This window comes from Eutrema salsugineum, unplaced genomic scaffold (assembly GCF_000478725.1).
Source record: "Eutrema salsugineum unplaced genomic scaffold, Eutsalg1_0 scaffold_13, whole genome shotgun sequence".
Classification (NCBI taxonomy): domain Eukaryota; kingdom Viridiplantae; phylum Streptophyta; class Magnoliopsida; order Brassicales; family Brassicaceae; genus Eutrema; species Eutrema salsugineum.
In genome coordinates, this window is record NW_006256885.1 from 4699165 (window position 1) to 4719804 (window position 20640).

At 39.7% G+C, this 20640-nt stretch overlaps 6 protein-coding genes across 7 annotated transcripts; 3 read left to right on the forward strand and 3 right to left on the reverse strand.

The window, feature by feature from the left end:
• The first annotated feature begins 147 nt into the window (after positions 1 to 147).
• LOC18023441 lies at positions 148 to 2173 on the forward strand. Its single transcript, XM_006407056.2, has 5 exons — positions 148 to 564; positions 638 to 874; positions 975 to 1142; positions 1230 to 1321; positions 1455 to 2173. Exons 1-5 carry the CDS (start codon positions 148 to 150, stop codon positions 2074 to 2076), a joined length of 1536 nt encoding a protein of 511 aa, XP_006407119.1. The 3' UTR covers positions 2077 to 2173.
• Positions 2174 to 2177: 4 nt separating this feature from the next.
• On the reverse strand, positions 2178 to 4160 carry LOC18023442. The gene is made up of 4 exons (XM_006407057.2): positions 3926 to 4160; positions 3146 to 3790; positions 2697 to 3041; positions 2178 to 2615 (listed from the first exon to the last, which is right to left on the reverse strand). The coding sequence occupies exons 1-4, from the start codon at positions 4025 to 4027 to the stop codon at positions 2340 to 2342; spliced, it is 1368 nt and encodes a 455-aa protein (XP_006407120.1). The 5' UTR covers positions 4028 to 4160; the 3' UTR covers positions 2178 to 2339.
• A 229-nt stretch (positions 4161 to 4389) lies between these two features.
• On the forward strand, positions 4390 to 6986 carry LOC18023443 (peroxisomal (S)-2-hydroxy-acid oxidase GLO3). Its single transcript, XM_006407059.2, has 12 exons — positions 4390 to 4509; positions 4880 to 5019; positions 5115 to 5239; positions 5330 to 5376; positions 5468 to 5545; positions 5654 to 5778; positions 5864 to 5921; positions 5996 to 6058; positions 6147 to 6216; positions 6317 to 6417; positions 6494 to 6598; positions 6692 to 6986. Exons 2-12 carry the CDS (start codon positions 4880 to 4882, stop codon positions 6869 to 6871), a joined length of 1092 nt encoding a protein of 363 aa, XP_006407122.1. The 5' UTR covers positions 4390 to 4509; the 3' UTR covers positions 6872 to 6986.
• Positions 6987 to 7051: 65 nt separating this feature from the next.
• On the reverse strand, positions 7052 to 14924 carry LOC18023444 (nuclear pore complex protein NUP107). The gene is made up of 24 exons (XM_006407060.2): positions 14650 to 14924; positions 13936 to 14291; positions 13614 to 13683; positions 13400 to 13515; positions 13230 to 13261; positions 13009 to 13134; positions 12565 to 12723; positions 12061 to 12153; positions 11810 to 11977; positions 11605 to 11703; positions 11019 to 11245; positions 10876 to 10933; positions 10702 to 10790; positions 10380 to 10505; positions 10127 to 10249; positions 9853 to 9951; positions 9560 to 9748; positions 9183 to 9354; positions 8940 to 9090; positions 8626 to 8828; positions 8270 to 8411; positions 7982 to 8142; positions 7627 to 7743; positions 7052 to 7384 (listed from the first exon to the last, which is right to left on the reverse strand). Exons 1-24 carry the CDS (start codon positions 14727 to 14729, stop codon positions 7310 to 7312), a joined length of 3231 nt encoding a protein of 1076 aa, XP_006407123.1. The 5' UTR covers positions 14730 to 14924; the 3' UTR covers positions 7052 to 7309.
• Positions 14925 to 15784: 860 nt separating this feature from the next.
• LOC18023445 (protein FLUORESCENT IN BLUE LIGHT, chloroplastic) lies at positions 15785 to 16996 on the forward strand. Of its 2 annotated transcripts, none has more exons than XM_024159164.1 (3): positions 15785 to 15971; positions 16119 to 16293; positions 16380 to 16996. In XM_024159164.1, the coding sequence occupies exons 1-3, from the start codon at positions 15966 to 15968 to the stop codon at positions 16901 to 16903; spliced, it is 705 nt and encodes a 234-aa protein (XP_024014932.1). In that variant the 5' UTR covers positions 15785 to 15965; the 3' UTR covers positions 16904 to 16996. The 2 variants fall into 2 exon arrangements, with proteins under 2 accessions (XP_024014932.1, XP_024014933.1); XM_024159165.1 differs by having other exon boundaries at positions 15788 to 15963.
• Positions 16950 to 20598, reverse strand: LOC18023446 (oligouridylate-binding protein 1C). The gene is made up of 12 exons (XM_006407064.2): positions 20233 to 20598; positions 19732 to 19793; positions 19529 to 19631; positions 19268 to 19344; positions 19124 to 19185; positions 18945 to 19032; positions 18695 to 18770; positions 18565 to 18595; positions 18163 to 18282; positions 17881 to 17966; positions 17566 to 17742; positions 16950 to 17445 (listed from the first exon to the last, which is right to left on the reverse strand). The coding sequence occupies exons 1-12, from the start codon at positions 20344 to 20346 to the stop codon at positions 17173 to 17175; spliced, it is 1269 nt and encodes a 422-aa protein (XP_006407127.1). The 5' UTR covers positions 20347 to 20598; the 3' UTR covers positions 16950 to 17172.
• Positions 20599 to 20640: the final 42 nt, after the last annotated feature.

Below are 20640 nucleotides of genomic sequence, written 5' to 3' on the forward strand. Positions count from 1 at the left end.
ACTTACCTTCCATGCAAAGGTTAGAGGAGAAGATGCTCCATCATCAAGGAACAAAGAATCCAGCCAAAAGAAAGAAAAAAAAGCAAAAACCTTCCTTTATCCTCTGTTTGTAAAATTTTCAACCTCACACTGTTCAATTTCCAAGAAATGGCTTCTCTTACGCCTAGAGTGTTAATCAAGCTTCTCCAGACGATGGACACAAACATCAAGGTTCGAGGGGAATATCGGTCTGTGCTCTTGCAGGTAATCAGCATTGTCCCTGCTTTAGCCGGCTCAGAGCTTTGGCCAAACCAAGGCTTTTTCATCAAAGTCTCAGATTCTTCTCACTCCACATATGTCTCATTGAGGAACGAAGACAACGAACTTATCTTGAACAACAAGCTGGGACTGGGACAGTTCTTCTACGTTGATAAGCTTGAAGCTGGGACTCCTGTTCCTGTAATGGTGGGAGTTAGACCGATCTCTGGACGCCATCCTTTTGTAGGAAATCCAAAAGACTTGATGCAAATGTTGGTACCTAGTGAGACAGCACCTATGCAAGAACAAAACCACAAACAGAAGAAGGTGATCATTATCATCAGGTTCTTGACTTTTACTTTAATAAGAGATCTGTTCTCTAATACAACTTCTCCAGCAGAAAGATGGTGCCAGATCAAACGTGGTGGTGAATCTAAGAAGACATCAACACTTTGTAATCAAGGAAGAGAAAACAGGTGTGGCATCAAGATATATGAAAGGTGTTTCAACCACAAAGGCAAGTGGATCAGACTCGAGTAGCGGAGGTAGCAACAATGAGAGCGAGACTGGATTGATGATGGCCACAAAGAAAGTTGGTGGATTGGCTAAGGGCAAGCAACGAGAGCACAAAGATCAGGTGAGTAATGCGCAGGCACGTCTTAACGATAAGTAAAATCCCCTATATTAGCATATACAGATTGTGGTTAACCTGTGATTAACATATATGTGCTGCGCAGGCACGTCAAGCTGGTCCTCCAGAATCTCGGCCTGCGACAGCTCCAACTAAAGTAGAGCCAAAGAAACTCCCTTTGAGCTCCACAGTGAGTTTTATAAACAGGAAGAGTAATATTTCTGAGGATGCATCATGGAGCTCTCTGCCTGTTAGTCTATCAAAAATGGGTAAAGTACGCTCTGTATGATCTCTGTATCTCTCCTTTTGTTCTTTCAAATCATTCTATTATGCTCATCACCGACAATCTCTTAATCTAAAGGGGATGCTAAGAAGGAGAAACATTGCTGTTCTGCTTTCCACAGAAGTACAAAGAGAGGCATTGGCTGCTTCACATCTTCTCAAGTGTATCAGGCAAGTACCCTTGAAACCAAACATGATCATATATATATCATGAAGAGGTAGAGTGAGGAGAGAAAATAAATAGGATACAAGACGAGAAGTAGTTTTTTGAAAGTCCTTAATCAAAGAAACAATGTTTTTGCAGTATGTTTGCTGACCTCAGCTCAAGTGCTTCACCAAAGAATCCACATACCTCTCTCAGAAACTTCTTCACCCTCCAGAGTCTCCTTGATCAAGAACAAGTCACTGCTGCATCGAAAGATAAAGCGTTCCAGCTGATGAATGTTCATTCTTTATTGAATGAGCCTGACAAGCTGAGCAAAAAAGCTAGTCTGATTTCAAGCAGAACCACAACAAAGTTTTCAAAATCTTCAAAAACTCTAACCGAAGCTGAGAAGCTAGAATGGGTTAAGGGAAATGGTACAGAAGAGATAAAACAACTGAGAAATACAATGAAACAAGAAACAAGAAGCTGGTTTTTAAAATTCTTGGAAGAAGCAATAGATACTGGATTTCAGGCTAGTGTTCTGGAGAAGAAAGGAAAAACCAAAGGAGGGCGAGTGGCGGAACCAGATAACCATATTGCTGAGACTTTATCCCAACTTAAGCAAGCAAACGAATGGCTGGACAAAGTTAAAAGTGAACATCACTCTACTGATAATTCTTTGTTAGAGAATATAGAACGATTGAAGAAGAAAATATACTCTTGCTTGCTACATTACGTAGATTCAGCAGCATCAGCTATTGGAGGATCAGCAAGCTCGTGACAGACGAGACAAAATGATAAGATGTGCTAAGTTTCCAACAATGAAATAACTATACACATCGAACTAGAGCCTAAGCTATACACATTGTTTGCGCTAATTTATTGTATATAAAAGAAAACGTTATCCAACATATTGCCAAGACATTGTAAGATAACACACAGATCGTGTGTGGAAGTTAATTTATATTACCGGAAACAAAAACGAACAAGTGTAACAAAATATTTTTAAGTTACAAGATACATACAAAAGTTCCTAGCTTTGGTTTAATACTGCCTAAAAGTCAAATTCAGACGACCTGGCCGGAGACTTGTTTGGTCAAGAAGAACCTTGGGGGCAGTATCTTTAAGGATTGATCTCACGCCATGAAAGACATTTCTGGATTTCCCACCAAATAGTAGAACATCTCCAGACTCCAAGACTACCATGTCTGCCTTGTCAGTATCCCTCTGATCACCATACAAGAACTCGGCTGAGTCTCCAATAGAAAAGGAAACAACAGGTAATCCCTTCCGGATGGATTCTTCGCTCTCATCTTTGTCCTGAAACATCAAGGATTTAAAATCTAATGATGCAACTGCCTTTGAGCTTCATGAACTCAAGAGGTTGTTCGAAACACTAACCTGATGGAGACCAAGTCTCCCTGTGGATGTGTAGAAGTTAGCAATACAGATGTCTGGTGACATAAATGGTATTCCATCTTCTCCCTTCGTCTTCTTTGAATTTGAGGAAACTAGGGACTGTGATTCTTCAATTGCTTTCTCAACAAACTGATTGAATTCAACAGGAATTTTTGGTGGAACAGAACCATCAACCGGTCGAGTTTCACCATACTGTGATGTTTCAGGGTCCCAATTTTTCCCAAAGCACATCATTTTCAAATGCAACAATGCTCCATCTCGATAGCCTGGTTGATAGAAGCCTCCTTTACCCAAACCAAGCTGACGACATTTGTTCACAATCATCACCTAGAAGCAATTTGAAAAGCAGAAAAACCACAAATGATGCATATACGAGAAGACAGATAAGCAAACACATTCAGAAAGAAGAAAGAGAGAGAGAGAGTAGTTACCTGATCGTTGATTGACAAGTAGTTCTTGAGAAGTACCATTCCAGGTCTAATGACACTTCCCGTGTACCCCTTAGTTGCGTTTCTCTTAACTCTGTTCACTGCATGCAACGAGGGTTTTAAAGTTACCACCTTCGTCTGGAGGAAGAGGTCAAAAGGTCTCGTGTTGCTTTCATTCAAAGAGTTCCCTACATCACAAGACTTGTGAGCACTATCATGATCCTTAACACCAGAAACCTCAGCCTTCTGATCACCTGTGGAAGACACAGACTCATGGCCAGAGAACGAAACATCTCTCATCCTGTTCACAAGATCACAAGGCATTCTAGCGCCAACCTTTTCCTCACCTCCACTAAAATTTATGTTCTTTGAGCAAGACGAATCTGATGATTGCAAAAGATCCATGTTATCTCCAGAAAACTTCAAAGCAGCAACCTCATCAGGCTGCGTAGTAGAACCTATTCCATCCCCTGGGGACTTTATTTCCAGTTGAGCTGCCTTTTCCACTAATCCCACATTGGAAACTTGTGATGACTTCTTAACGTACACTTGCGATGGACTGTTCCTAGGAGACCGTGATTGTGTCCATCTTCCTCTACCTCGAGATCCCCTACCCCTACTACCAGAATATTCATCCAAAGGAAACATCTGCTTACCAACCATAAACATTAGCAAGCAACAAGTAAAGGCTAATCAATAAGGGGCTTCAATTTCGAAAATTGGATAGAATAACAGAAACATTCTCGGAACCGAGAATACGAGACGACAATCGAGTTTACTTACCGGACTTTCGCTTTCAGGACGATGAGCTCTGTGTTTAGACGCCGGAGAACGGCCATGAGAACCCCTACGGCCACCGGAACCCCAAGCTTCGCCGTGATTCATCTCTCTACCCTCCAAACACGATAGCTATGACTGAATCGTTTCCACAGGTAAAAAAAGCGATCGTGCTCTTTTAATAGGCACAGTCTACTCAAGAGGCAAAAATTGCAACTTTGCAAGAGACTCTTCGGTTTCTGAGCATTTGGTCTACGAGTATTAACTCTCTCTCCGTTGGAAACTTGTTCGCCGTGACGGTGCTGACTCAGCACTCCACGTCATCATGAGATACGCTGAATAGTCAACGCTGACCATTCAAGTCCTTCCTTATTCATATGGGTTGTTTTTGGGCCGACTAATTTCATCCACATGGGCCGAAATAGTTCGTTCTTCTTGTCTTACCGACAGCCCCGGACGAAGTTATATTTCCCGACAGTGTTCTTCGGTTACATTTTCTAGAGTGACTTGAAAAAAATAATTGAGTTTCTTGGTTTCAAAGGTCTATCTACTTCTGCATCTGGATTTCTTTTGCTAGATTCTTCAGACATGTAAGTCTTCTTAGTGCCAGCTCTTTAGATCATGTACTTATGGTTTTTACTTCTGATACCCTTAAAATGATCGCCCAACAATAGCTATTTGTTGCTGTTTCGTGTAATATAAAGATTGAACTTACTAGTTACTACATCAATCAGCTCAGTTCAGTTGAAAAAAATAGACGAATCAAGTCCCGTAATAGATAATTATTGGTTTAAGGCATGTCAAGTCCTTGTCTCCTTGACATCAAAGAAATGATGATTAAGGCCTCTTAAAGATGTGATCATTTCTGTTTAAATCATGATGGAGTAGCAAGCTTCTTGTCTAGTAGTGCTATTTGACTGCCAATTTCTTTCCTTTTTATGTGATATATTTGAAATACAGATGGATCAAATCGTCAACGTGAATGAGTTTCAAGAGCTGGCGAAACGGGCTCTCCCTAAGATGTACTATGATTTCTACAGCGGAGGAGCAGAGGATCAACACACTCTCAAGGAAAATGTGGAAGCTTTCCGTCGAATCATGTAACAAATCCATATCAATCTATCATTTTTGCTTAGTGGGTGACACTATTAACCTGGTGAATTCATCCTTTTATATGTGTGCTTTGATGTTTCAGGTTTCGGCCTCGGGTTCTTGTTGATGTGAGCAAAATAGATATGTCTACTAGAATATTGGGTTACCCGATCTCAGCTCCAATCATGATTGCTCCAACAGCAAATCATATGTTGGCTCATCCAGAAGGTCTGTTTAGCCTATCTTCATTACTTCTATTAATGGAATATGCAGTTGTTGGATTTGGATGTTGATTTTGATTTGTCTTTTTTATCTTAGGAGAAACCGCCACTGCGAAAGCTGCAGCTGCGTGTAACACTATCATGGTATTAAAGAGTTTATTGGACTCCACGTTTTTGCACTGTTTTGGTTTTATGGTGATGATTATGGTTTTTTTTTTGTTTATGTGAATTTCAGATAGTATCATATATGGCTTCATGCACTATTGAGGAGGTTGCTTCCAGTTGTAACGCTGTTCGGTTTCTTCAAATATATGTAAGTACACAATCTGGATTTTTAGCTTCTTTTGTTTATCCTTAAAATGTGCTTATTTGGTGTAGACCTTAGGATTCGGTTCTTAGTGCGCTTTGATATCTTTTATAGGTGTACAAGAGACGCGATGTAACTGCACAGATGGTGAAAAGAGCTGAGAAAGCTGGATTCAAGGCCATAGTTCTAACTGTTGATGTTCCTAAACTTGGTAGAAGGGAAGCAGATATCAAGAACAAGTAACACTCAGAGATTTTGGAGCTATTTCTTGCAGGAATAAGCTTTTCTACTTTGTTAAATGATGTTTCAATGTCTTTTCTGTAGAATGATATCCCCGCAGCTGAAGAATTTTGAAGGTCTATTTGAAACCGAAGTCCGACCTGTAAGTAGAGCTTGAATTTGAGGTTCATGTAAAGTGAAACCTTACCTGTTGTTGACGTGATAACTTCTTCTCAGAGTGAAGGTTCAGGTGTTGAAGCCTTCGCCTCTCGTGCATTTGATGCTTCGTTAAATTGGAAGGTAAAATATGAGTCCTTGAATATTAGACATAAAGTATCATGACAATATGTGTGGATTCCTTATAATGCTTTGCACTGCAAACTTTTAGGACATCGAATGGTTAAGATCTATTACGAAGTTGCCTATTCTGGTGAAAGGGATACTCACCCGTGAAGACGGTAACATTCTTGTTTCATACTCTGATACATATGTAGCCTTGCATCAAACTATATAGAAACTCAAAGGCATGTAAAAGACATTTTCTGATGGTATTGGCAGCTCTTAAGGCTGTTGAAGCGGGTGTAGAAGGTTTAGTGGTATCCAACCATGGGGCTCGACAGCTTGACTATACCCCAGCCACGATAACTGTTTTAGAAGAGGTAAACTTATCAAAGCTTGCTTAAAGACAAACTTATTCATCTTAATGAACAAACTGGTCTTCTTCTGAAACTGCAGATTGTTCACGCTGTTGGTGGGAGGATTCCGGTTTTGTTTGATGGAGGAGTAAGACGAGGAACAGATGTTTTCAAGGCGTTGGCACTCGGAGCACAAGCTGTTCTTGTAAGCTTTGAATGCTAATGTTTTGGGATTTGGCATACATTTATCAGGTTGCTCTCTGTTGATGTGATGACGCTATATTGTTGGATGATGCAGATAGGGAGACCTATAGTCTTTGGGCTCGCAGCTAAAGGTGGAGATGGAGTGAGAAAAGTGATTGAGATGTTAAAGAACGAGCTTGAGATTACTATGGCTCTTTCTGGTTGTCCCACTATTAGTGACATAACCAGAAATCATGTTAAGACAGAGAATGAGAGACTTCAGTCTATGCTCTGATCCAAAAACAATCGACAACAGAAACTGAATCAGACAATTGAACAACAGTGTCAAACACTGACAAATTTCAATGTATAACGAGACCAGAAGCTATATTAGAAGACTAAAGGCTGAACACTAGAGATTGAGAAAATGCATTCAGTCAATGCTGTTTGTTCCAGTATGATTGAAATTACATAACCTGGATACTGTCTATACTCAATCTTGATCATTTTGTGTGTGCTCATCATAATGATTTTATATGTTGTCGGTGAGTCTGAAACAATGATTTGTTCTGATCTGTTGCTACTATAATAATAAGATCATGGGCGTTCTTGTTCAAATTTTAAAACATTAAAAAAAAAAAAAACCGACGGTCCCCCCACTCGCCATGGGTTAGAGCCGGGACTGTTTACACGACCAAAATAAGCCTTCTCTGGGTTATAAGGTGAGGCAATATCACGATGATGACGAAAGTTCCTCCTGGAGCTCCAACTGGGACATACGATACTCTCTCTCAAACAACATAAACTCCTGCATTTATATTGCATCCAAATCGATCAGATGGTTCTCAGATCTCAATACTAAATAGTTTGTGATGTTTCACAGCAGAAGAAGTAAACAAATTACTAAAATGAAGCTATTAATTCAGGTTCATAACCAACAATGATGCAGCAGATGACAAGTTGCATAACACGAAGAGAAAAAAATAGATTAAAGATGGCGACTGCCTTTGATTTTGTTCTTCAGGGAGTACAGAATTGAGTATTACTGACCTGTAATTGTTGCTGACTGAATAAAGAGAGAAAACCAGTTTCATCAGAAGCCACGAGCTCAATCAGTTCATCGTGATCTTCAGGTGGATTTCCCGACTCCATTAGACAAACAGAAACCTGCAGGGAAGACAAACCAGGAATATGCAAGTAGTTTAATGTTTAGCCTTCTATAAATCTCACTCACGTAAATGACCAACGACTTTTTCTTCCCTGCAAAGCAGATTATCAGACAGTTTTTTACAAGTCCCCAGATATATATGTATTGCATTGTTAAGAAAACTAATATGCGCTCAAGATCTACGGAAAACTAGAATGTGAAATCTGGAAGAGGCTAGTTGCAAATAAGAGGCTTTACCTGCATAGATCGAAGAACGAGCTCTGGAAGACAGCATCTCCTACAGAGACCGCGGACGATATAAGTTGCAGGTGTTTCAAGCGAGCCCTCTTTGCTTGAATACCAAGAGTCTAGGCGGGATATATCCATTGTAACACCTGCTTTGAACCGGGTAAGCTCACCTGCAGTGAGATTTTAATTTTTGCTTGTTTTATTGATGCTGGTGATTTCACTCGAATAAAACATCTACAAATTTTTATGGAGAGAGGTAAACCATGAAGAAGAAATGTGTTCCATAGACTTCCTAACCTTTAAATCCAGCTGCCGCAACTGCACTTAAAAGACCCCCGTCATTTGCATTATGTGGCCCAAGTCCATCACCCTCAATTGCTAAACATCGGAGCACGACCTCGATGCAGTAGCTGTCCCTTGATGAAATCGATACATTTACCTGCAGCAAAGATCAACATAAGTAATACGTAGCAGACTGCTTTCGAGATTGTATCACATCTTTAGACAATATCTAATTCTGTTACATAACCATTGTTAGACAAAAAACTTGCATCTAGGGAATATGCACACTTATTTACAGGCCTGGGTGAGGCAACAGCAAGGATAACGAGTAAAAAGAACAGATGCAATAAGAGATTGGATGAAGATAGTACCATTAACTGGCGGTCTAAAACAACTTCCTCACTGACAGAAGCATAAAGCGCACTCATCAATGCCGCACAAACAGTGGCATCTGGGCACAAACATTCACCAGAAGGCAAACAGAGCATCGCAGTTGCATGCAACTCAAGGAACATATATTCTTCTACTTCGAATACGTGGTCTTCAAGATATGTCAACCAGGGATTGTCTTTTCCTATTTTATGAGGTTCAAAGCCATCACAATTAACATCATTTTCAACCAATGTACAAACTACTCTTCTTGCATATAAGTCAACCATATATTATTAAGTATGGCGTCACTTACTGAGGAGCAGTGACAAAGAAGAATCCAAAGTTTCTTTGGCTGCTACAACAGCTTTCTGATTTTCCTCTTCTGACAGTTCAGTGACTTCAGCATTCTCTAATTGGAGTTTGAGCCAGTTGCGATATTTTGCATCACAGGAATAATACTCATTCTATTTAAAGAGAAAAAGACACGTAAGGCTATTTAGGCACTTAATGTTTAAATCAAAGGAATAACCTATAGTAAATCTGAAGTGAAGCATACCCAGTCTTGGAACTCTTGCAAATTCTCGGAAACATAATCCTCAAGTGTATCTGGATTTTCTGAGAGTTGCTTCAAAGGTTCAGCAAGAAAACTAAGAAGTGTGTGTGCACCCACAGGAGTTGCAGGCACCCTCCACATGGCAATCAAAGCAAACTCTCGGAAAAGTATGTTGCTGAAGAGATGAAAACAAAATAATACCATCAAACAGAGGCAAAAGTGAAGAAAATAAAATTGGGGGCAGACACTTTACATATTAAAAAGGATTCCCCGTTCAATGGTTTCGTCATTAATTCTCTATAAAGGAATTGAGAAATTGGATAAAAGAGTTGCAAATTAGCCTAGACGTGTCATTCCATGTGTCGGTGTATTGAGCGTACCTGTGCATCAAAGATCGCAGGAGTAATTTGGAAGTAACATCTTTGACATCCTTTATAGTAGATGGGGGTGTAAAACAGAGCCACTGGATGGCTACGGCTTTTTGAAGACTCTGTTGACGATGCTGTTCCGCAACATCAACTGAGGGATCATATTTTGCAAGTTTGATTTCCCGGGATCTTGATAAAACCCTGTGAATGTTCCATAAAGTTGCATTTTCTGAGCTTAGTATAGTAAAAGGTATCTCACTATTACCATCTAATAAACCAGGAAAAAAAACTAGACATTTGAATACCTGTCAACTATTTCCTCAAAATTTCCTTGTGAGTCATCTACAGGAGAGAATGGCAAGTATTCCATAGCGGAAAGGAAGATTTTGTACTTCACATGTACGCTATTTTTCAGGGCAGAAAGAAAAAAAATGTCAAAGGATTTACTTGATGACATACACCTATATGCAACGGGTGCTTGTCCGCAAAGATAAATGTTTAGTTGAGAGGGTCACACAATGCAATTTGAAAGACTATCTTCCGATATTAATCATCCAACAGCTAATGATTAGAAATTACCTGCTATGCATCCGTAGCTCCATCATGTGTACAAAAAGTTCTATGCAGCGGTGACGAGCAAGCTGAGAAGCATAAATTCCTACTAGTTCTTCATGTTGTTTTGAAAATAGAAACATTGCATACCTGGCAGCATTTCACATATTATTAGAAAGCCAATTGAGCGTAATATGCATCTAATATATCATGAATGAGTATTTTAAGTTTTATAAATGCACTCTGTGACTTGCAGAGGAACCAACTTGACGTGACTCACATATGAAGAATAAGATCACCAACATTACTGAGCTTCTCACTGTCCTTGATTTCATCACCAAGCATATACCTAAGAACAAGCACCATGTGAGCCCCGAACTTTATCATATGAGGGTCGCCATGGGGCCTGCCAGATGCATAACGTATTAAGTCAAATCAAGGAACATTAGAAAATATACAAAAGGTGTTGTCATTTAGAGACCCTTACCACCTCCCTGACATGGGAGTTTTTGTTAATTTGAAAGAAAATAATGCTAACAGAAAACTATATCCCCATATTATTTAATACAAGTGAAACTATGTAGAGAAAAACTATTGATTACCTAAAGTTGCTTTGATCATCTTCCAAGGGCGCGATCCATGACCAAATTATATCAAGAAGATGTGAGATATTTCCCAACATAAGGTTCATCTGCAAAAGAAAGTATTAGGGATGACTACGCTCAAAATATTTGGTTCTTATTGCTTGATGGAATTTTATTTGGCTTCTAAGATACCTGAATTTGCCGGTGTTGTTCTTTGCATCCCCTGACAACAGCTTCGTGCACCATTTCCCTATGCCAGGAACAAAACAATACGTTGGGCTGTAGCTATTTACGGGGAGGAGAAAAATAAGATTTCCCAATAGCTGCATGCATACCCTGAATGGAGTTTCTGAAGCAGAGCAGGAAGGTCACGGGGTTGTTGGTTTAGAACATGGAGGGGCCAATCTTCTGGCCCAAATGAAGCCTGACAACCATTTTGCATAGTTTCAGGGCTTTCATCAAGACAGCTTTTAAACTTTTCTGTCAAGCCCGGCTTTGATTGGGCGAGCTCTAGATCAACTTGAACATCAAGCCATGATTTTGCCATCGCCCAGCAAGCTGACTGCAGAAAAATCATCATTGAATCTAATACAATGCCAATGCACGCAGAAACATACACTAAGCTACGAAATATTGTAGAAGTTGTAGCAGTTTCCAGTTTTTCAAAGATTTTGCATAGGAAGGGTAGAGATGAAAAGTAGCTGACAATATTACATATTGATATGATTGTTTTTGGAAATCCTAAACTAGTGATAGAAGTCAAAGTGTGATTTGGAAAGGATTTTTTTTTTCTTGGATTTTCTTTTAACAGGGACCAAAATATCTCATGAGTGATAACCTATTCAACAGGGACAACAATGGCAGCCAAGGAAGCAATGTCAAATATGCTAAATTAAAATTATACAAGTGTGCATGTTTTACCTCCCAATCAGTACAAATTGGTAAGATGCGGTTGAGGTTGCTACATTGGTTTGCAAAAACAGCAACTTCATGTTTGCCGCCATCCTGCTCTGCGATTTTCTTCAGGCACGAAGATTAAAAAAAACAGTTTAAGTTTCTCTGAGATAGAAAAAAAAAGAATTTAATTCATTAGGAAAGCAGCAAGTCTATCAAGAATTCATATTACCTCTGATGCACAGTACGAAGCCCATTTCCAAAGACGCAGCTGATTGCCAAAGCCACTTTCCAGCTCGATAGCCTGAAGAGTCCTATTTTTCCCATTCTTTACCAGTGCCTCAACAGAAGGAAACATGTCCATTCCAGAAAAAGGGCATAAAGTTGCAGCTCTCCATGGCTGCCAAAGTATAAGTTTAATTGGACATTATAGCTACACACCTTTGGAACCCTAAGAGAATTCATATACCTTGTAATATTTACCTGCCCAGCGGACCTGCAAAGGTCACATGCCTCCTCTATTCTCCCAGCCCTTATCAAAGTCCAGACATCCTCAAGAAGAGATTCGTCTTGTTTCTACCAAAGAAAAGTTCTCAATACAAATTTTATCCAAAAGCGATAACGAGAACGAAATACGACTTTCACAGTATAGATATAGACATCCACAGGGTAGATAGACCATACAAAAGAAGCACTCAAAATTGTTATGTTATACGCTCTAGAAAAAGCAAAACAGCCAAATATAACTGAGAAGATTAAAATATTAATTACGATTTTTTTATAAACAAAATTGGCAGCAATTCTGACAAAATTTTCTTTCAAACCTATTCACCCACAATGCATTGCTATCTGGGCAGTCTCACCGCCTTTTTTAATGTATACCACGTATTGTATATTAGATGAACAAATATAATCAGAGGTAAAACATGCCCATCAACCCTATGAAATTAAACGAATGTAACTTCAACCATAGCTGAACAGACTTACATTGTCATCAGGAAGAAGCTGAGCATGTTCACGAGTTGGAGCATCAAAATCCAGATGGTGTACAGTGTCAGCGGCAGAGCCAGTTTTCCTGAGGTACCTTTGTGTGTGATGCCACACTCCAGCGTTAGGAAGGTAAGTACCCACATGAGATCCCCGCACCTGGGAACATAAATAGTTCCTTGTGACAAGCTCTAATCAAGTGTTTATCAGCTCTATCAATTTGAGGGTTCGTCAAGCAATTTTTTACCTAAGTTGAACAAAGCCTAGGAAATCAACGCCTTAAATATATGACAAGCAGGAAACACAAACACCTTACTCTGATTTTAGAAGCAATCATGTTAAAACTAATAATCTTATAAGCTATACCTAGGAAAAAATGACCACATCAACCAATCAAGAATCATACAAAAATGACATTGGTAAAGTATATATTGGAATAACCACCTTCCTTTCCAAATCAAGTGATTTTGAAGCTAGTTCTTCCAGCCACAGGACTATCCGAAGGCAAAGCTGAGCTGTATGGTCGTTTACAACAAACTGACAAGCCTCCAAATGAGATGTTGATGGGGACTGCCGACATTAAACAAAGTCACATAAGTCCATTCACAAGATGTACTACATAGGAGTGATTTCATTAGAAAACGGATTACGAAAGAATGCATTACCATAATCAATTCCTTTGGAATTTCTTCAGTACCTGCAAGAACAAAAAACGTATAGAGCTGGTTATACGACAAACAGAGCTTTAACAGACATAAGCTATCAAAATGAACACAATGCCTACCCTATTCCAAAACGCCTAAAACAATAGACAAATGGAGCTGAGTTTCCTAACCTTTTCCATATAGGTTCCATAAAAGTGACCAGGAGGCAGCCTCACCGAGCAGAAGCTGAGCCTTCTGTCTCATAAGTTTATCCTCCACAACCCGATGCCTTATATCTGATCCATACCTGTAGATAACCGAAAAGGCGAAAAAGGCAATGAAAAAGAAAGAAAAATTAAAGCTAAAGAAGTTTGACGGTTCAACTCTCAGAGCCAGAAGACATACCTAATTGATTGTGAAACATCCCTGCACGACTCCTCAAGTCTCAATATTAGATCAGGAATGGGCATCAGTCCTGCAGAACCAAGAATTCATAATTACAGTAAAAGATAACCAGACATAAATGAGGCTCTAGCAACTAAGTAAAGGGAATCCTACAAGCCCAAAATTCCAATGCAAAGACAATACAACCTATGAACAGGAACAATGCTTAGTTCACACTGTTGTAAAAATGAGAAGCACACACGCATGCAAAAAACACACCTAAATATCTACATATTCATGTATATACACATACTTAATATGAAGACTGATATATCATCCAAACCTTGAAGAGCAGAATCAAACAGGGAAGCAAACAGAGCAAAGGTTGTATCTCCACTCTCCGCCAACTCATCATGCTCAATCTTGCAAGCCTTCAGTGATTGACTTTCTACTCGACGAAACACAGCCTCATTATCAGCATCCAGAATTCCAGCACTTTCCCTCCTGGAAGCAGAGAGCGGGTTTGCAAGTGTTCCTTCGTAGTGATCGGTGTGAAAGTTGTCAACCTCTTCTTTAATGTTTTCAAGAAGCAAGGCTGTATTTGTTGGACTATGGATGTAATGCCCATCATACAGTAATCTGTTCTCGCTGACATTTGGACTCGAGAGTTCCTCATGTGGCGATGTAGAGTGTCTCTTCCTGCATGTAATGTGTAACTTTACATACATGAGAATCAAAATGTTATACCTCAAATACGCAGAGAAGTGGTTTAAATAGAGTATAGAGAACAGAAAAAAAGTCTTCGCGGCTAACTCCTAGCTACATTTCTTCATCTATTTAAAAGAACCCTAAGGAGATTCAGTTCATCAGCGAAAATCCAAAACCTCAACCAAATTTCCAAAACAATCGCATTCAAATTTCGCTACAATCAGCCAATATCGACTGTACTTACAATCAACCCACAACCCATGAAGCAAAACAAATACATCTAAAAATCCAACATGACGAGATAATCGAGAATATACATCCAAATCGAATAAAGGGTCGAAATTTTTACCGATAACGACGGAATTGATCCCTAACACTGAGGACCTCGGGGTCGAAGTAGCTAGGGGAAGTGTCCATATCCATGTCCATTTTCTTCACCAACAAAATCCAAACCCAAGTGCTATAAATAACAAAGTAAGACGAGCCTTCAACTTCAAATCTTAGAAAAACAAAATTAAGCAGCAGAAGCGCGGCAAAGCTAGAGCGTCGATTAGGTTTTTCTTCACTCGTCAAAATATAAAACCCTACAAAAATAAGCCTCCGTTCAGTGGAAGACTACGCCGGGAAACTACTACTACTCGGAGCAGTCGCTGCGTTTCAACCATTTAAGTTCAGTAAGAAGGGTACAATCGTAATTACCTAAAATAATTAGTGATTAATCAAGTCAACAAAACTCGAAAGTCTCGCTTATAAAACAGCTCAGCCAAAGCGGTTTTAAAGCTCCCCAGGCGTTGTTTTATTGTTTTATCCTCAGAGAGCTTTAGAGATGGCGGCGCTTATCCGGTGTTGCCCCCCCCCCCCCCATACGGGGGGGGGCCGAGAGCAAAAGATGCCCCCTGGGCGAGGTGCAGGTTAGCTCATCGTTCACTCGCTGAATCGGATCACAATATAGTGTCTCAGTTGCCTTGTGATTGATCCAAGTTCGCTAATGAGGCATCAGGAGATTGAACAAATGTTTTTAGCATTTCTTTCAGAATTAATCTTTTTAAGCTGTTTTGGGAATTGTTTGGTCGCCGAGAAAACGCAAAATATGCTGAGGGAACAGGGAAGTCAGCTTGGATGGTTTAGGATAAGGAACCGGGAAGATGGTTTACTTTGGGCGAATTGTTTTTTCAGAATTTTGCCGTATTATGTCTGACATTAGCATTGTTTCTACTCCGTGATTTCTTGATTTGAAATCGTTGTTTTTTTCATTGTTATGGGGGAACTTTGATATCATTGTGATACATTTCACAGAGGTAGTTAAGGAGCTTAGAAACAAACGAATTTGGTGGTTTTCACAGATTGTGTTTGCATTCCTAAAACTAGTTCAATCTCGCTTCTGTCATACTTTCTTGTTGGCACATTTTGACATTTTAATAAAATGAGTAAATGACCACTTCTTGGTCGCTTCTAAAGTCATCTTATTTCGTCATTGCTTTTATCAGAGAATGGAAATTTTGCTACATCCATTGGCTACTCTTTAGTCAGAAAACCTGGGGGTAATCATCCTATCTCCAAGATTAAACATTTGTCTACCAAGCCCAAGGAGCGTGAAAGCAAGGGAATCTTTCAAACACCATTTGGCAGCGTGGAAACTCTTGACAAGTTGTCAGCTTTTGAGGTATGTTGGTGAGTTCCAGACTTCCAGGATATTTACCCATATCCAACTAAAACCTATATGAGTTTTCTGCTCCTTGAATACCAGGATAGTGTTTGACTCGTTTTTTATTTCCTGTTGTCAAGTTTTCCATTGTGATAGTAAGCCTTTAGACATAGATGTGGCAGGGAATTGGGAGGCTCAAATTACCGGTAATGGCAGTGATGTTGACAAACTCCCTTCTGATGGGTACGCCACTTGAAGCTTTGGCTGCTGAGGTATGTGAGCCGGAAAGCTCTATGTTCAGCATGCCAGTTTTGTCACTTGTAGCTCTTATTGGGGCCACTGTGGGAGGTAGTAATGTGCTCTTTCTTCGATATATGATTCTACAAACTGTACTCGTTGGGGTTTTGATAACACTTTTGTGGTGCACTAACCAGGGTTGCTTGCTCGGCAGAGGAGAGGGGAGTTACAGAGGTTGAATGAACAATTAAGGCAGATTAACGCTGCCCTTAGGAGACAAGCGAAAATCGAGTCTTATGCACCAGGCTTAAGTTATGCGCCAGTGGGAGCAAGAATCCCAGAGAGTGAAATCATTGTGGAACCAAAGAAACAAGAGTTGATCTCCAAGTTGAAAACAGGAAAGATCTTTCTGAGGAATCAAGAACCAGAGAAAGCTTTTGCAGAGTTCAAGATAGCTTTGGAACTTGCCCAGAATCTCAGAGACCCCATCGAAGAAAAGAAGGCTGCCAGAGGCTTGGGCGCTTCGCTGCAACGTCAAGGGAAGTATAGAGAAGCCATACAGTATCACTCCATGGTTCTAGCCATCTCAAAGAGGGAAGGAGAAGATTCTGGAAGCACTGAAGCATATGGAGCTATTGCAGACTGTTACACTGAGCTGGGAGATCTCGAAAAAGCCGGGAATTTCTATGACACTTACATTGCTCGATTAGAGACGGACTGATTTCATCCGCATTTTCTTTTTGTCTGTTTGTTGTGCTCATGTCAAATCACATAAAAGGATCTCCAAATCCCTTTTATTGAATGTAATTTGCTTGTCTTACAATCCATAGGGATACATAGCTAAGCATACAACTGAAGATAAAAACTTTATATAGATAACTTAAGTGAGAGAAGACAGACAGACACACACACAAACAAGTTCTAGGCCAAAAAAAAAGCAAAGAAATTGAAACTTAAGATATGTGATATGGCGCCACGATCTGAGGTTTATTACTGGTAGTACATGAGCTGCTGCGCTGCGGCTACATTCTGAAAGCCACCGTCATACATGGCTGCAGTGGCTCCAGCTGCATTGATTCCATGAGCTGCCTGCCTTAGAGGATGTTGACCCTGAGGGTGCATTAATGCCATCTTGCTTAGAGCCAATTGTCTCTCATAGGCTAAGAGATCAGCTGCAGACAGACCAGGCACTGGTGCTGGGGCAGGTGGAGGAAGTGGGTTTGAGGCTGTTCCTGGTGGAGTTGGCTTGTTGCCCCATGAGCACTACAAATCAAAGTGATAACAGAATCAAGTGTCAAATTACATTTTGAGCACCGTTTCCAGAGATGTCAGAGAATGCAATTTTGGGAGCAGCGAAATCAAATAGAGAGAGGTAAAAGGTACCTTAATCTGTCTGTTAAAGAGGTAAGGCTGAGAGTTGCCCATCTGAATAGCAAGAGCAGCCTCGGGATGAGTGTTATATCTCACAAAACCAAAGCCTTTGTCTCGTTGGACACGGACTTCTTCAATAACTCCAGCACCAAGAGCATGGAAGTAGCGGTGTAGATCAAGCTGAGTTACCTGCAAGATAAATAGTTGTAAAAAAGGTACCAGAACCTACTGATGCAGTAATTCACGAGAGAGCTTAAATGAAAAGCTGTATTTGTTATGATGGTGAACCAAGTTACAATGAGAAGTTCCTAGAGAACATGAATTTACCTCTGGGGCGAGGTTTCCCACATAGACAGTGGTAAACTGAGAGTTGTTCTCAGGAGCATCCTCATTCAAGGTCTCTTTACCATCCTCTGCATAACCAAACGGCGAATGTATCTTCGTTAGCTATGAATGTTTCATATTACCCAGTTACAATTAGTACGGAGCCCACATGTGTTTCAAGAGAAATTCAATGTAGTTTCAAGAGAAATTCAATGTAGTTTCAAGAATCCCACTTTAACGAGAAAGAAATTAAAATCAGAATACGCACAGTAAAAGAAAGACAACCTGAAGAGCCCGTTGTTAGTTCCACGACACTTTTTCCATCAGAGCTGTGTTTGTCCTCACCAGAAGTAGCGCCTTTTGTGGCCCAGTTGCACCTGATCTGTCTGCTACTTAACCACTTACCTGAGAAGAGAAGATAAAAACAAAGTTTAAGTGCTAAGAGTAAAGAGAAAAGATGAAAAACCCAGTTCTAAAAGCTGACCCCGATTGGAACAGAGGTTAAACAACATCAAAAGCTTTTGCCTAAGCCGCAAAAAAAAAAACACACACACACAGAATCCTTCAGGTGCTTCTAATTCTAGGCACAGTATTATACACATTCTAAAAGCTTCAGAACTAACAAAGCAGAGTTCACAAAAAAAAAAGAATGAAGCCTTGAGATTTCAGCTACTACACAATTCTTACCATTCATCTCATTTATGGCAGTTTGAGCATCCTGCAAATCAAATTAACATTTAAAATCAATGTAAAACCACAAACAATTCTCGATCTTAAAAAAATTATACACCTCGTGATTTAAAGAATATACAAGTACCTGTTGATTGCGGAAGGAAACAAACCCAAAACCTCTTGAGCGCCCAGTTTTTTGGTCCCACATAACTCTTGCATCCCTTCAAGTGAGTAATCATATTAGACACGATTAAAGATTATGAGATGGATGAAATGTTTCAGCAAATTAGCCTAATCAATAAGGAAATTTTGTAGACTTTTGAGAACAACAGAAAAAAATTTACGACAAATTGGAATTCGCTAAAAAAAGTGTTTGATCAAGCATGAGAACTTACGAACAAGTGGAGAAAACAGAAAAGCTTTGATATAATGCCGCGTCAGTAACCTCTGGACTGAGATCTCCAACAAAAATGTTGAAATGACCTGCATCTCATAGAAATTAAAGCATTAAGCATCCAGGCTTTTCCGGAAAAAACAAAGAAAATGCAGCTCCTTAAAAAAAAACAAAACTTACTTGATGTATCTTCCCTCTGACCAGTGGCATAAGCCCAATTGACTTTGATAGGCTGTCCAAACCTATGAATTCAAGTATTAAACCTAAGCGAAAGCGTTCAAAGTTATAAAGAGAGGAACAGAAATGTTGATGATTGATCCTTACAGGTGTCTTCCATTCAGAGACAGTATAGCCAGAGCAGCGGATCTTCGGTCAAAGTAGTGAACAAATCCATACGATGACTGTGAAAACAGAAAGATGCATGTTTATGAGTCCCTTTTTAATAAGCTTGAGAATCCCCGTTAAAGCAATTGTTTAGTTATACTCGTCCAAAACAAGTATATGGACTTTTATAAGAGGGTCGCTTTCACAATCTTTACAAGATAAAGAAGAAAAACAAAAAATGTGGATTTCGAATCTCTCTACCTTATCCTTTCTGATGAGTTTACTGCTCTCAACAGGGCCAGTGCTTGTAAAAATCTCTTGAAGAAGAGGCTCTGTGACCTGTATATGGATGTTTCCAACATACCTGCGAATATACGAGATAGAAAACATAAGCTCAGAACTGCACCTTCAAAAAAAAAAAGAAGAAATTGCAAAAGTGATGATGCTCCAATCAAATCACTCACACGCTACGGCAAGTACTGGGATCAAAACCAGGAGGAAGGTTTCCACTTGGAACAGGCTCTAACTGCAAATGCCAAAGATGAAAAATGGGTTACAGAAAAAGAAGAAAGATCATTTCTTTAAAGCATCTCGAGAAGGTAACATCAGCTCACCAAAAATACAAATCGTTCTCGGTATCAAAAATCTAATGCTAAAATAATAACAACACGATGTGTGGCAATAACCCAGAAAGGAAAAACGAAAACTTGAGTAAAACACAAAGACATCAAACAGATAAACGAACGAATTGCTAGCTTACAGGATCTGGAAACCCTAGCCTTTCGTCAATCAAGTATTTCAACAGCGAGAAATAAGAAAAAAATGAAGGAACACAGAGATGTGATGAGCAAAAACTAAACCCGACCCGAGAAAAAAGGACCCCACAAGAGAAGCGAAATTGAGCCTAAAAAACTCCATTTTCTACGCAAATTAGACAAATCGAAACAATATATAGGTAGAAAAACCTGAGGCGGGGCCAAGACACCAGGATGGTAAAGAGAGTGTTGCTGCATCAGAGCTTGCTGCTGCATCAGAGCTTGCTGTTGGTGTTGCTGTTGCTTCAACCTCGGATTCTGCATTTTTTTTCTTCTTTCCACTGCAGAAAAGAAAGATATCTGATTTTTTCCCACAGAATTTTTTTGATTTTTTTCTCCTCTGCTAGGGTTCAGGTTCAGGTACTATCGGTCACGAGGTGAAGAAAGGAAAACGAGAAAAGGGAAAGAAAAAAAAAACTAAAAAAGAAAAGAAAAAAGGTTAAAAAAAAATAAAAGTAAGAGAAGAAAAAAAAAAAATCAGAGAGGAAAGAGAAAGAAGCTGTCCGTAGAAGATGAGAGGGACCGTGCGGCACAAGTGAACTATTTATAGGACGATTT

Bases quoted from the DNA above. Each gene is read 5' to 3' on its own strand.
- LOC18023441 (XM_006407056.2), top strand. From the start codon at position 148: ATGGCTTCTCTTACGCCTAGAGTGTTAATCAAGCTTCTCCAGACGATG. The intron at 875-974 runs GTGAGTAATGCG...TGTGCTGCGCAG, and splicing joins AACGAGAGCACAAAGATCAG to GCACGTCAAGCTGGTCCTCC. The intron at 1,143-1,229 runs GTACGCTCTGTA...CTTAATCTAAAG, and splicing joins GTCTATCAAAAATGGGTAAA to GGGATGCTAAGAAGGAGAAA.
- LOC18023442 (XM_006407057.2), bottom strand. From the start codon at position 4,027: ATGAATCACGGCGAAGCTTGGGGTTCCGGTGGCCGTAGGGGTTCTCAT. The intron at 3,791-3,925 runs GTAAGTAAACTC...GTTGGTAAGCAG, and splicing joins GTCCTGAAAGCGAAAGTCCG to ATGTTTCCTTTGGATGAATA. The intron at 3,042-3,145 runs GTAACTACTCTC...AATTGCTTCTAG, and splicing joins ACTTGTCAATCAACGATCAG to GTGATGATTGTGAACAAATG.
- LOC18023443 (XM_006407059.2), top strand. From the start codon at position 4,880: ATGGATCAAATCGTCAACGTGAATGAGTTTCAAGAGCTGGCGAAACGG. The intron at 5,546-5,653 runs GTAAGTACACAA...TATCTTTTATAG, and splicing joins TTCGGTTTCTTCAAATATAT to GTGTACAAGAGACGCGATGT. The intron at 6,418-6,493 runs GTAAACTTATCA...CTGAAACTGCAG, and splicing joins CGATAACTGTTTTAGAAGAG to ATTGTTCACGCTGTTGGTGG.
- LOC18023444 (XM_006407060.2), bottom strand. From the start codon at position 14,729: ATGGACATGGATATGGACACTTCCCCTAGCTACTTCGACCCCGAGGTC. The intron at 10,506-10,701 runs GTAATCAATAGT...TGCATCTGGCAG, and splicing joins GATGATCAAAGCAACTTTAG to GCCCCATGGCGACCCTCATA. The intron at 7,385-7,626 runs GTCAGTAATACT...ATATAAATGCAG, and splicing joins TCAGTCAGCAACAATTACAG to GAGTTTATGTTGTTTGAGAG.
- LOC18023445 (XM_024159164.1), top strand. The intron at 16,294-16,379 runs GTAGTAATGTGC...TGCACTAACCAG, and splicing joins TATTGGGGCCACTGTGGGAG to GGTTGCTTGCTCGGCAGAGG.
- LOC18023446 (XM_006407064.2), bottom strand. From the start codon at position 20,346: ATGCAGAATCCGAGGTTGAAGCAACAGCAACACCAACAGCAAGCTCTG. The intron at 19,345-19,528 runs GTAGAGAGATTC...CTGTTTTCACAG, and splicing joins AACTCATCAGAAAGGATAAG to TCATCGTATGGATTTGTTCA. The intron at 19,186-19,267 runs GTAAGGATCAAT...TTGAATTCATAG, and splicing joins TCTCTGAATGGAAGACACCT to GTTTGGACAGCCTATCAAAG.